The 12,102-nt window shown below is 40.4% G+C and overlaps 1 protein-coding gene and 1 long non-coding RNA gene across 2 annotated transcripts in view; one reads left to right on the top strand and one right to left on the bottom strand.

Annotated features, from left to right (window-relative positions):
* The window catches only part of LOC140336461 (uncharacterized), a 37,133-nt gene extending 29,427 nt beyond the window's left edge, over positions 1 to 7,706 (bottom strand). The window contains exons 1-2 of the long non-coding RNA XR_011921897.1: positions 7,584 to 7,706; positions 6,885 to 6,965 (exon numbers count right to left, since the gene is read on the bottom strand). This is a non-coding gene — a long non-coding RNA (uncharacterized lncRNA). The remainder of the gene's footprint in view (positions 1 to 6,884; positions 6,966 to 7,583) is intronic.
* A 3,333-nt stretch (positions 7,707 to 11,039) lies between these two features.
* Positions 11,040 to 12,102, top strand: part of SYDE2 (synapse defective Rho GTPase homolog 2) — a 37,037-nt gene continuing 35,974 nt past the window's right edge. Inside the window, exon 1 of the mRNA XM_072420738.1 lies at positions 11,040 to 11,329. Within this exon, the coding sequence (XP_072276839.1) occupies positions 11,171 to 11,329 (159 nt within the window). The 5' untranslated portion in view covers positions 11,040 to 11,170. The remainder of the gene's footprint in view (positions 11,330 to 12,102) is intronic.

Here is a 12,102-nt window from a genome sequence, read left to right as displayed (position 1 = left end):
GGAATGAAAGGGAATAATATACCCCTCTTAAGCTTGCTTAGTTCACATTCAAGATGGCAGCATTCAGGAGTAGTCTCAGACGTTTTAGATGTCTACACATATGAGGATTGTAAAGACAAAACACATGCAAGTAAAATGTACAGATAAGGGTTAATATTGTAATAAAAACACAAACTGTGTTCTCATTATTCTTTCCCTTTAATTTTCTTATCAAAAACGTCCAGAAAAAAAAAATATCTCATGGCAGCTCTTAAGCTGCGTACACACTTCCAATTTTTATCGTTGGAAATGAACGACGAACGAACGACCGATTGGCCAAAAATCGTTCGTAAAAAAAGTAACCAACGACGCCAACAAACGAGGATAGTCGTTGGAAATGAACGACCGGACCGGCGGATCGGATTGGACGACGATCGTTGACCATCTATCGTGTGTACGGTCGTTCAGTGATCGTCCATGGTCTGAGCATGCGCGGTGAACGAACGTTCGCTCACTTCCTGTGGTGCACGTCACTTCCTGTATCGTTCAAACGATCGCATCTATCGTGTGTACAATATCTTTGAACGATCGTGTCGTTATCTGTATGTACAGGATCGGTGCCATACGATCGTTCGCAGATATCGTGCAGGATCGTTCGTCGTTCGTTTACCAACGATAAAAATTGGAAGTGTGTACGTAGCTTTAAAGTTAATTCAGTATAGAAGTAAATTGTCCTCAGATGTTATTGTCAATCTTCTTGGAATAACATTGTATCTTATTCTGGAAATATTTTTTCTTACCCCATATATCTCCCTTTTGTAATGTCTGGAAGTAGCCAGAATGTGAAAAGAAAAAAAGCGTGTGGAGTATGTGGAATAATCGCAGTGGGATGTAAGAATTACACAGAGTAGCTGGCATATTGCGGTGAAATAGGGCTGGTGCAGTCATAAAATCTTACTGATCACATCCATCTGTCTTACTGAGGAACAATGCATGCATTCCTTCTATTCTAGATACTAGAAGAGGGATCAGACCAAAAATGGCATGGAAAGAATTCTATCAGAATGTGAAGCATGACCTTTCTGTCTTAATGTGCATCCGCTTCTTATAAATGTCCCAGCTTTTTTCTGTATTTTTTTCACAGTTCCACCTCTGGACAGCAGAGTATTGTTTGAGAACAAACATGAGGAATCCAGATGGTCTAGGCAGTAAATCTCATAGTTTAGTCACACTTTGCATCCATCAGTTAAGATTTTCTGCCAGATGAAGGTTTCTCAAGGTTATTCTGTGTTCTCCTTAAACTGCTGAATTATCATCAAAACCTCCTAAAATAATTTTCAGACTACAAGGGGCATCTTAAGCTATGTACACACGTCCAATGGTTCTTGCCCGATAATCGGCTCAGGGACGATATCGGACGAGAATCTGGTGTGTGTACAGCGCCCGTCGTTCATTGTCCGACCGACCGGCCTGGCGGATCCACGGACGATGGACGATTCTAATGCAAGGGAAGGGGGAGAGCGTGAAGCTGGGTGCCGCTCCGTCATTGTCCCCCTCCCCTTTGCATAGAGCAGAACGGTGCTGTATGTACAGCACTTGTTCATGCATCGTGCAGTGCTTAGTCATTGGAAAGGATCGTGAAGGATCCTTTCGAACGCCTATAATTGCACGTGTGTATGCGGCTATATGTAATATAGGAATTGTCCATCATTTGTAACCAAATCCTTCTGTCCTCACTTTTTACCTCTGGTAAATATATATATATAATACATATATATAAAATATGATTTAAATAAATGCATTTTTGAATAATTTAATAATGTCTTTGGCCAAAAGTTTTGAGCTTTGGAAGGAATAGAGAATGATTCGAACTGCTTTTAAGATCTTGGCAATCCTCAAGCCTGTTAGAGAGATTTCCCCTCACTTTTTAGAGATCTCATGCTTAAGGCAGCGTACACATATATATTTATAGTTCAATATTTCTCAATGGAAAAGATCACACAAGAGTGAAAGATACACACAGCATCGTTCTATTCTATGGAGAGGAGAGGGGGGAGAATGAAAGAGCAGCATCCCGCTTTGCTCTTTTCCATTGACTTATACAACAGTAGGTTACCTTGGATCCATCACAATGTCAGGCGATCGCTCTACACGTCAGATTCTTGCCGGAGAATCATCTCACATGTGTACATAGCCTAAGGGTTTGTTCACTCAAATAGTTTTGCAGCATTTTACAGGATGGTTGCAGTGACAGACAATTTGTCATTGCAGCTATCAGCCCTTGCCTAAACATATTGTGCTAATGGGTATTATGTTATCAGGTTTAAAGTTTATGTAAACCCCAACAATATACCAGTGTAAGCTTGTGTTAAAAATGTTTATTATGTAAAAAAAAAAATACCTGTTGATTTTGTCCAAATTTTAGAGATGTCCAGTGTATTACTGCACGTGTCTAAATAGCACACCTAGTTCTTATTTCTGACTTTAGAAAATGTAGTGTCAATGCTGTAGAGAAAAGAGCTGGATGGTTTGAGTAGTTTATCATATTTGGCCAGGGCTCATGCCACTAAAATGTTGTGTGTTATCAGCCCACAACAAAACTTAGTAGCGGAGTACATTTTTGCATGATCAACAGATATATTTCTGTACTTACAGGGTCTTTAAAAGGACAAAACACAGAGAAATGTGCATATATTGCAGAATTGTACTGCATATGCCACTTTTTATTTTGCCCCAACATATACTTTTAAGTGACTTTGTTGTATAAGTAAAATCTCATCCCTGCAAAGAAGAAGGATATACTTACCTCTCCTATTAAAAATGAATCACTGGACAAAGTCTGTTTAGAAATGAACGACTCCAAGAATTCAGATCTAGTTTGGTTCCTATTGGTTTCTCCCCCTGACCCCTGCACTACCCCTGACCACTACTGTGTCCAAGGAACTCTTTTACTAGATGTTTTATATATGTGACAGAGTTACTTTAAAGAGCTGTACATGGACAACTAATAAAGTTTTACCAGCGGCATTAAAGTTAGGTTTAATGCATGGAGTTGAGTTGGGTTACTTGCATGGAGTGAAAATATGGACTTAGGAGTGAGCAGACATCCAAAGTTAAGGTAAAGGAATTAAAGTAGCATTAGGCTGCCTTGGTGTAGCTTAGTATAGTAGCTGTGGTGCTGCAACCAGGTCCATATACCACAAATATATTAGAATAAGATATAACTGAAATGATATAACTATGGTGTGAAGAAGGTTTGAATAATCTTGCTTTCCTGGTGATAACTTAAGAGGAAAAGAGTGCAATCTACACTATGGAGACACATAAATAATTATTGACAGAGGCTTCAATCATTGTTCCAATGATATTATTATTTTACAACTCTCTGTGCCCCATTATATAAGTTTGTTCTAATTATATATCTCAAGAAATCTTCCATCCAGGGCACATAAATGAAATCATGACTGATGCATTAAACCTTACAAGATCCAGCAACAGTCTTTCTAGAATAGATAAATACAATTTCAGGATTTAGTTATTCTTGGAAAAAAGGAGTTTCTAATTGCTCTCAGTGCTACTTAAATACCCGAAAACCAAGGTTTTTGATCTCAGGGCTTCTATATAAAGGAAGATCACCCAATCTGATTGATTGCTTTGGCAGGGAGCACACCACCAAACGCTTTCTAAGAGCAAATAACCTGGAGAAGGATTTGCTCAGGGAAACCTATAGTATTTTAACAGTTATTATAGTAATTAAGGGAATTATAAAATCAGGTTACTTTGAATTTATCTATTATACCAGGACTGCACTTTACTATTTTTCACATTTACATATTTATAAAACAAACTATAAAAAAGACCATAGTCTCCCTTTAATACATTAAGCTTATCAGTATGCTTTATCGTATTACTTGTTAGCATTTTGTGAAAGAGCCATTGAAGGAGACATTACAATGAGTCCTCCAGTGTCAACGTGGCTTTAGTCCTCTCTTTGGCTTGTAGATGGGTGACAAATGTCTGGTTGCTATGTGCACTTCTCCAGCTATGTGTCAGTACGTGTTTCCTGCTGGTTATATAGAATGTGTCTCATGACTGTTCTGGCATCTAATATAATCAACTGGTGACGTGAGGAAACAGACTGACTGCTGACTTCAAACTAACTTTTCTTTAAACTGATTAAAGCACAGTGAGTCCCAGTGTATCAGTGTCCTTCCTTACCCAATTTAAAATTTGCATGCAAGGAGGCCCATTTAAACATTATTTGCAAAAATCAGAAAATGTAGGACAAGCTTTGTAAGTGTTTTTGAGGTCTGTGTAGCATCATTTTAGCTTAAAAGTCTTTATAGGACTGGTATCTATTTCTTATGGGTAGGACATGGTACATTTGTTATGGGGGTTATGGATCTTGACCAATATGGTAAACTATTCCACCAAAAAGAACAAGGACCCAGCTATAAAAGTCCAGCAAGTCTTCCTTGCAATGCTGATGTAAGGTGGATACACAATATACATTATGCGTGTACAATTATATCACAGACCTGGTAGATGACCAATAAACGTGAGCACTTCATTTCATGTGTTCTCCAATACTTCTGGAGTTGGTGACAGGGCATATATGGATGAGGAGTACCATGGATGCCTGCAATGGGTCATTCTAGATACTGCTGAAGTGATGGGATGATTTGGACTTGATCTGTGCAGAATGAAAGTTTGAAGATTGGGCACCGGACCACATATGACCAGGAAGCAAAATCAGAGTCCAGTTTTCAGCTACATCTAGGCAGCGGAGGTATTGAAAGTGAAAGAGAAAAAAATAGAGTCCATGCCAAGGTCAAGTTGGCAAGCAAAATGTGAAGCCAAAACATAAGGTCAAGGGTAATGGGTAAAATGGAGTCAGGTGGCAAGCTGGGTCAAACACAGGGAATGCAGGTCAGGTGATGGGACTAAGGAATAAATGATGACCATTCAGCAGCTTTTCTCAAAATACTGCAGATAAAGACCCTTGTTTTCTGTGGGGAAGTTGTGGTCTCTCTGCAGAAGTCTGACAGGCACTCTCTGCTGAGCCAGAACTCTGAGGTCTCTGTGTGCTGAATTTCTGCAGATAAATCACTGCTTTTAAACAAAGAGGAGTCCTATTTGCAGTATGCTGATAAGGGGACCTGGAAATTAAAAATAAAAGCTAGGGTTGGCTTTAATGCTGGCTGTAAATTTTACAGTTTAATTGCACTACCTATTTACAATTTCCTTGCACTGCATATTTGTTAATAGATATATAGTAAAATAGTTTTTTATATATCTCAGAGCTGTTGGTAAATCTAAATTAAGTTTGTCAGGAAGGTGAAGAGCATGGTCATGCCCAAAGATCTGCATGTTAATACATTGCAGCACCTAATACTAATGCTTAGGGTACGTACACATGTGCAATAATTGTCATTGGAAACGAACGATTAACAACTGATCGTTGGACAATCGTTATCAGAAAAAGTGCACAATGACAGGCCAGCGACGCTGATGAAGAAGTAATGTCGCTGAAAACGAACGACCATCCTGGCAGATCTAATTGGACAACGATCGTTCACTATCTGTTGTGTGTACGGTCGTTCAGTGATCGTGCATGGTTCTGCGGTACACTATGCCCAGTACAGGTCACTTGCATGGTTTAAAGGATCGTTATCTAGTGTCCACATTATTGGTGGATTATATTTGAACAAAATAATTGTTATTAATCATTGATCTGTCGTTAGTCGTTCGTTATCTAATGACAATTAATGCAGATGTGTACCTAGCCTTAGGGTCATGCATGCTGGTAGGCTTTTCTACTCAGACAATGGCTGATTTTCTTTTTTTTTTTTTAAATAAATATTAAGACATTGTTCCAGTTTTATTTTAATGCAGACGGTATATTTTTTTAACTGATTTTTATCTTAAATAGTGTAATTTCATGTGTGTATGCAACTAGGGAGGTATTATCAAATTCATATTCCTAAAGTTTATTAAACAAAGACTCCATTATAAGGTTCCCCTGGGATTTGTATAACATGAGAGGCAGGGACATTAAAAATAACTGTGGTAACTGTCTGTGCCTCAATCAGCGCATGGGGCCAGGTAAGATTCAGTCTGTCAGGTCCCTTTTTCTTATAAAAACACCCCCGGCTCTAGCGTTTACATTAACTCAAGATTCCTCCAACAGCACGGAAAAAATGTTTCTTTAACAGCTCGTAAAACATGGAATGTTATACACAGGAAGGAAATGTTGGTTGATATAGTCGATCATTTTAAAAGATGACTTGATATTGTTTTAGGACAAGCGGATACAAATACTTACAGATTGTAACCCGGGCCCTGGGAAAAATATTATTCCTGAATGCACTTTTTTTAAGCAGGAGAATTTATTTACTTCTATAGTTGTAAAAACCTTCCATGTATTCACTAGTGATTGTATCTGACCACTCTTGCACAAACAAGCAACTAATACAATTCATAGAATTAAACCCAGGATTTATGTCTTATTTCGCCTACAGAGACGTGTTTAAAAAAACTCATCAACCTGCTTCCTGCTGTGGGTGGTTAATTAATAAACAGTAATAAATTAACTATTCTGTGCTCAAGTTACATGCTAGCTCTAAGGAGAAAGTTTACCTTCTACCAAAGGAATAAAAAAAGCCTGAAATAAGTTAAAGTTGATCTCCAGGAACGTGAACCTAAATTGAAGAATATTTTTAAATAGCCACAAAGAATGTAAATCCATGCTGTGGAAGAAATGTTTTTTCAAACCCAGGTGTTACCTAAAAGGATCCGTGACAGCATCACTGTGTTGTACATGTGAGGAGAGCCCAGCTGTGGGAAGGACCCAACAGGGTCCCCACTACAAACCACAGGAAAGGGCAGACTACAAGACCAGTTACCTTGTACGAAAAGAGAAAGCAGCAGTGACTGGTCTTCTTACAAGAATCTCTTCTTGCTTTACGCTGGATTGCTTCACAGATCTGAAAAAAAAAAACACCCAATATTCAGTGAAGAATACAAATGGAATACAAATTTTCCTGCAGCTCCCTATATTTTTTAGTAAGGAGCTGTTAATCTATAAAATATTCACAATTACATTCTGCACTGTTCATTCATAAAGAAAGCAGGTACCCATAGAAAGCAGGTAATCATGCCAGGCAGTGCCGAGTAGCAATATTACACACACAAGGTAGCAGATCATACAATGTAAAGCACGTTCACTGTTTAAGGTAAACCCGTTGAGTCACTATAGCTATTAAATTAAAAGTACCTCCTGAAGGTGTCTCATCTTATTTTTAGGTGTCTACTGGGAGCCAGAAAGTCTGCTGTTTAAGTCAATTTCATCTTCAATGACAACTTTACCCTAATATTATAACAATCCAACTTAAATAGCTTCACGAATGCAATCAAACACTATTCAAAAGTCATTTGGATGCATGTTTCTATTAATAAATACCTGATGATCCTGACAGTCAACACTTCTTTCTATTACAGAGTGACAAGACTGAATGGCCTGCATTTGAATGCTGTTGCCACCCTGATCTTCCTTGCAACACATGCTGAGAAAGTTCATCGGGAATGACAACGTTTCTACTCACTTGGCATTGGCAACGTAGGAATTGCAGTGCACATTAGTTCTGCAGGATGGAATGAAGACCAAGAAAGCCCTTGTGATGATGGCACAGGTCACATAGAAGGATTATGTGTGCCCTAGATAAAAAACAAATTTTCACATGTCTGAACAACGACAATAGGGAATGGATGAGCATACTGAGTAAATATAGAACTTAAAGCAAAACTATACCTAAAAAAACAAAGAATTGCAAGCAGACAAGTTCTTTATTGCAAAAAAGACATAGGCAATAAAATAACCATACCTGTCTAATTGATATTTTTTAATTGTGCTCACCTGTCCATTCTCTGGTGTGTGCACTGCCATCTTCACCTGATCTTCCTAGAGTCAGGTGTTCAGCCATCTGGATTGGCTGGGTTGGTATGGCATGCACGTGCCCAAAAGTTTATTTAATCCTAGGGGATGCCAGGATACCCGACACATCCCCAGCAGCGAGTGCTGAGGTGTGCATGTGCTATTGGCAATATTATCAATATGACTCCCAGCACAATGAACCAAGGAAATATTGTGGATTGTGGCTACTTTGGGTGAATGTGGATGGTGAGCAGATTTTAAAAATGAAGCAAAATATCCAAACATGTTGAATGATAGACAAATAATCCTCCTTTTTATAAATAGTCCTCCTTGAGTCACTACTGAACTGGATTCTGCACAAAAGACCTACTTTCCACACATACCTCCTTGCAGCATATGTACAAGGACCTTGCCCTCTTCCAGGTGGGTGTCTGGTAAAGGTCACTGCTTACAAGGATCAAGGTATTTGACCTTGAGGCATGACCTATCTTTTTAGACAGACAAGTAGATTAACAGCTTCTCCAAATGATGAGTAAAACAAGTCTACTTTGTTTTACTGTGGACCTTTGTAAATAAGGTTCTGTTCAAAACTTGCCAGGAGGAAGTTTCTGATCATCAATTTTAGTAAAACACCATGATGGGATTATAGTGTTCAGTGTTACGCTCCAGGATAACAACACGAATAGTACAAGACTTCTGGAAATTAATTAAAATGTTGCGAGTTATGAATGTTAAGGGTCAACAAAGGTCTATAACAGCATTCCAAAACAGAATCTTGTATGTAATGTTAAAATTTTTTACACTCTTTAAATCTTAAAGTGCCAGAATGTCAAAGTTCTCTGTTATACTGGCCAGTAACCTTTACTTCTTCCACTGACACCAAAAATGGGGTTTTATTTTTACTACAACTTATTTTACAGCTGCTAACATCAGAGCAGACTTACCTACCTACTTACCTACTTTCTACTTACCTACCTACCTACTTACCTACTTTCACCAACATTGAGACTTATTTTAAACCTGCTGGCACGAATAATGGGTTGTACCTAACAACTGACACCAACACCAACTGACACCAACCAATAGGGTTACTTTTACTGACACCAGTCAGAAAAAGTAGCTACTTACCTACTTCCACTAAATTAGACTTATTTTACACCTAATTCAATGATAGGACTTAAATACTTCTACTAACACCATCAAAAGGGCACTGCTGTCACCAGGGATACGACTTATCTACTGACACTACCAAAAGGGGCAAATTAATACCCATTGATGACAATGATGGGACTTAACTTTTTTTCCACTAATTTTACATCTGTTGACGCCAATTATTGTATTTACCATCTTTCACTAACACCAACAATGGAGCCTATTTTACACCTGCTGGCATTGGTGATGGGACTTACCTATTGACACCAACAATAAGACTTATTTTACACCTGTAAATGCCAATTTTTGGACTTTCCATCTTCTAAGGATACCAACAATAGGGCTTTTTTGACACCAATGATGGGACTTAGCTACTTTCACTGAAATCAACAATTAGGCTTTTCCTTTTTCATCTACTGACCCCAACATTGGGACTTACCAACAGCAACATTGGGGCTAAATTAACACTCATTGACGAAAATGATCTTCCACTGACACCAACAATGGGGCTCATTTTACACCCAGTGATGCCGAAGATCAAACTTATCTCTTTCCATTGAAACCAACAATGTGGCTTAATTTACAATTGCTGACATCAATGATGGGACTTACCTACTGACCCCAATGATGGAATGTATTTGCTCCTAGTGACATGGGGCTTATGTTTACTTCCACTAACACCAGTGATGGGACGTACCTTCTGACACCAACAATAGGACTTATTTTTATTTCACTTACAAGGATAGGACTTAATTAGTTCTAGTGACGCAGCAATTATTTTTACTCCCACTGACCCTACCAATGGGACTTATTTTTAACTCACTGACACCAATGATGAGCCTTTCCTCTCTCTCTCTCTCTCTGGTATACCCATAGGCTCTATTTGGTCTAAACCATAGCAAAGCATAGGGAAAATGTTTGACTCCCACTTTCTAGCCATGCCCATGTGTGTCTGGTGTATATTTTCCTTTATCAGAGCCTTTAGAGTGTCTCTCTTAAATCCCAACTAAACCCAACTTTGAACAAGGCAAATTTTCATAGCAATCATATTGATAATTATATGTAATCATTGTAAAGAAGCAAAATGGCAGGTGAAATATTTGCATCATGAGCTAGATCTCACGGCTCACACATTTTTTTTTACATTATGGGAAAGCCCCTGATGACGCATGCTCAGTCTCAGGCATGGGCAGAGGGAGCAGGCCGAAGCCTCCTGGGATATGCGACGTATGTGTCCTGGAAGGCTGCGGGTTTTCTCTTCAGTCTTTAATACTGAATCAGTAGAGATGGAAGGGGAGGCGTCCTTCCTAAAAAAAAACCAAACTTTTTTTGCATTATATGAATGGTCACCACTCTTTTATATAACGGTAATAATATCATGATATGTCTGCTTTACCCGGGGGGCCAAGTGACACAGCTCCCGGCCCATTTGGTCGATAGGAAACAATACCAGGCTGATAATATTCATTTAAATTGTCGTCCATCCTTTGACCAGTGTGTAGCCAGCATTAGGCCTGGTACACATGGGCAGATTTGCTGCCAATTTGCCTCCTGACTGACCAATCGAATGGTTGGAAGTTCCAAAGCTTTCGATCGTTTTTCCAAGATATAAAGTGATCGGAAGTCCGATTTGAGTGTCTTTTTACACAACTTGCACTCTATAGAAACACAAAGATGTTTTGCATGAGCAAAGTTGTATAAATTGAGTCAGTTGGTGGTCAGGGGCACCTATATTCATTATAGTTTTTAGCACTAGGTGTTGTTCAGTCACTCTTTGATGTAAAAAACATTCTGAGTGGATATTTAGTAAACAAGGCTGTCTGTGAGGTTTATCAGGCAGACAGACTCCAAATAACATCGCCTCAGGTTGTACTGTGGGCTGTAGCGCTGACACAGCCAGAGCGTAGTAGGCCGGATCCCGCCTCGCTGAGGGAAGGAGGGGGCGGGGCGTAGTGCGCATGCGCGGGGCTCGCGGCCTCTCACCTCAGAAATATTCCAAGTATGTGTAGCTGGGAGAGGAGCCCCGGAGAGCGGCACACCGACTGCAGCATGGAGCCCTCCGCCGCCCGGGGCAGCCGCTGCGAGTGCTGAGGGCACTGGGGAGGAATGGCTGATCCTCTGCGGAGGACTTTATCCAAACTGCGGGGAAAGAGATCCAAGAAGGGGCCGCCGGGGGGACTGGAGACTAACGGAGAAGGTAAAGAGCAGCCGGGAGGAGGAGGAGGAGGGGGGATAGAGACACCGGACCGCTGCCAGGGCACCAAGGCAGGGACTGCACAGCTGTAGTGTGGGGGATAAACTGTCACAGGGACCATAGGAAGGTCAATACAAAACTTATTGCTGGGAGACCTCGTATACCTGCAGTGCAGGCAGGACTGAGAGCTGTAATAAATACTGTCAGAGGTGCACTAAGCTGGGCAGTGTATGGGGAGGCTGCTGGAGAGTGCACTATAGAGTGCTTAGGGACTGTCCCGCTGGAGAGTGCGGTATAGAGTGCTTAGGGACTGTCCCGCTGGAGAGTGCGGTATAGAGTGCTTAGGGACTTGCGGTATAGAGTGCTTAGGGACTGTCCCGCTGGAGAGTGCGGTATAGAGTGCTTAGGGACTGTCCCGCTGGAGAGTGCGGTATAGAGTGCTTAGAGACTGTCCCGCTGGAGAGAGACGTATAGAGTGCTTAGAGACTGTCCTGCTGGAGAGTGCACTATAGAGTGCTTAGGGACTGTCCTGCTGGAGGGTGCACTATAGAGGCTTAGGGACTGTCCTGCTGGAGGGTGCACTATAGAGTGCTTAGGGACTGTCCTGCTGGAGAGTGCGGTATACAGTGTTTAGGGACTGTCCTGCTGGAGAGTGCGGTATAGAAGGCTTGTTGATTGTCCTGCTGGAAAAGTTCAGTATAGAACATTTTGTGGCTGTCCTTCTTGTAGAGTGAAGTATAGAGTACCTAGGGACTGACTTGCTTAAAAGAGCAATAAAGAAAACACTCAGGGACTGTCCTGCTGCAGAAGTTCAGTACAGAACGTTTTGTGACTTTCCTGCTGG

The sequence above is a fragment of the Pyxicephalus adspersus genome, chromosome 8, assembly GCF_032062135.1.
Source record: "Pyxicephalus adspersus chromosome 8, UCB_Pads_2.0, whole genome shotgun sequence".
Classification (NCBI taxonomy): Eukaryota; Metazoa; Chordata; class Amphibia; order Anura; family Pyxicephalidae; genus Pyxicephalus; species Pyxicephalus adspersus.
This window is presented reverse-complemented; position numbering and strand designations above follow the sequence as displayed.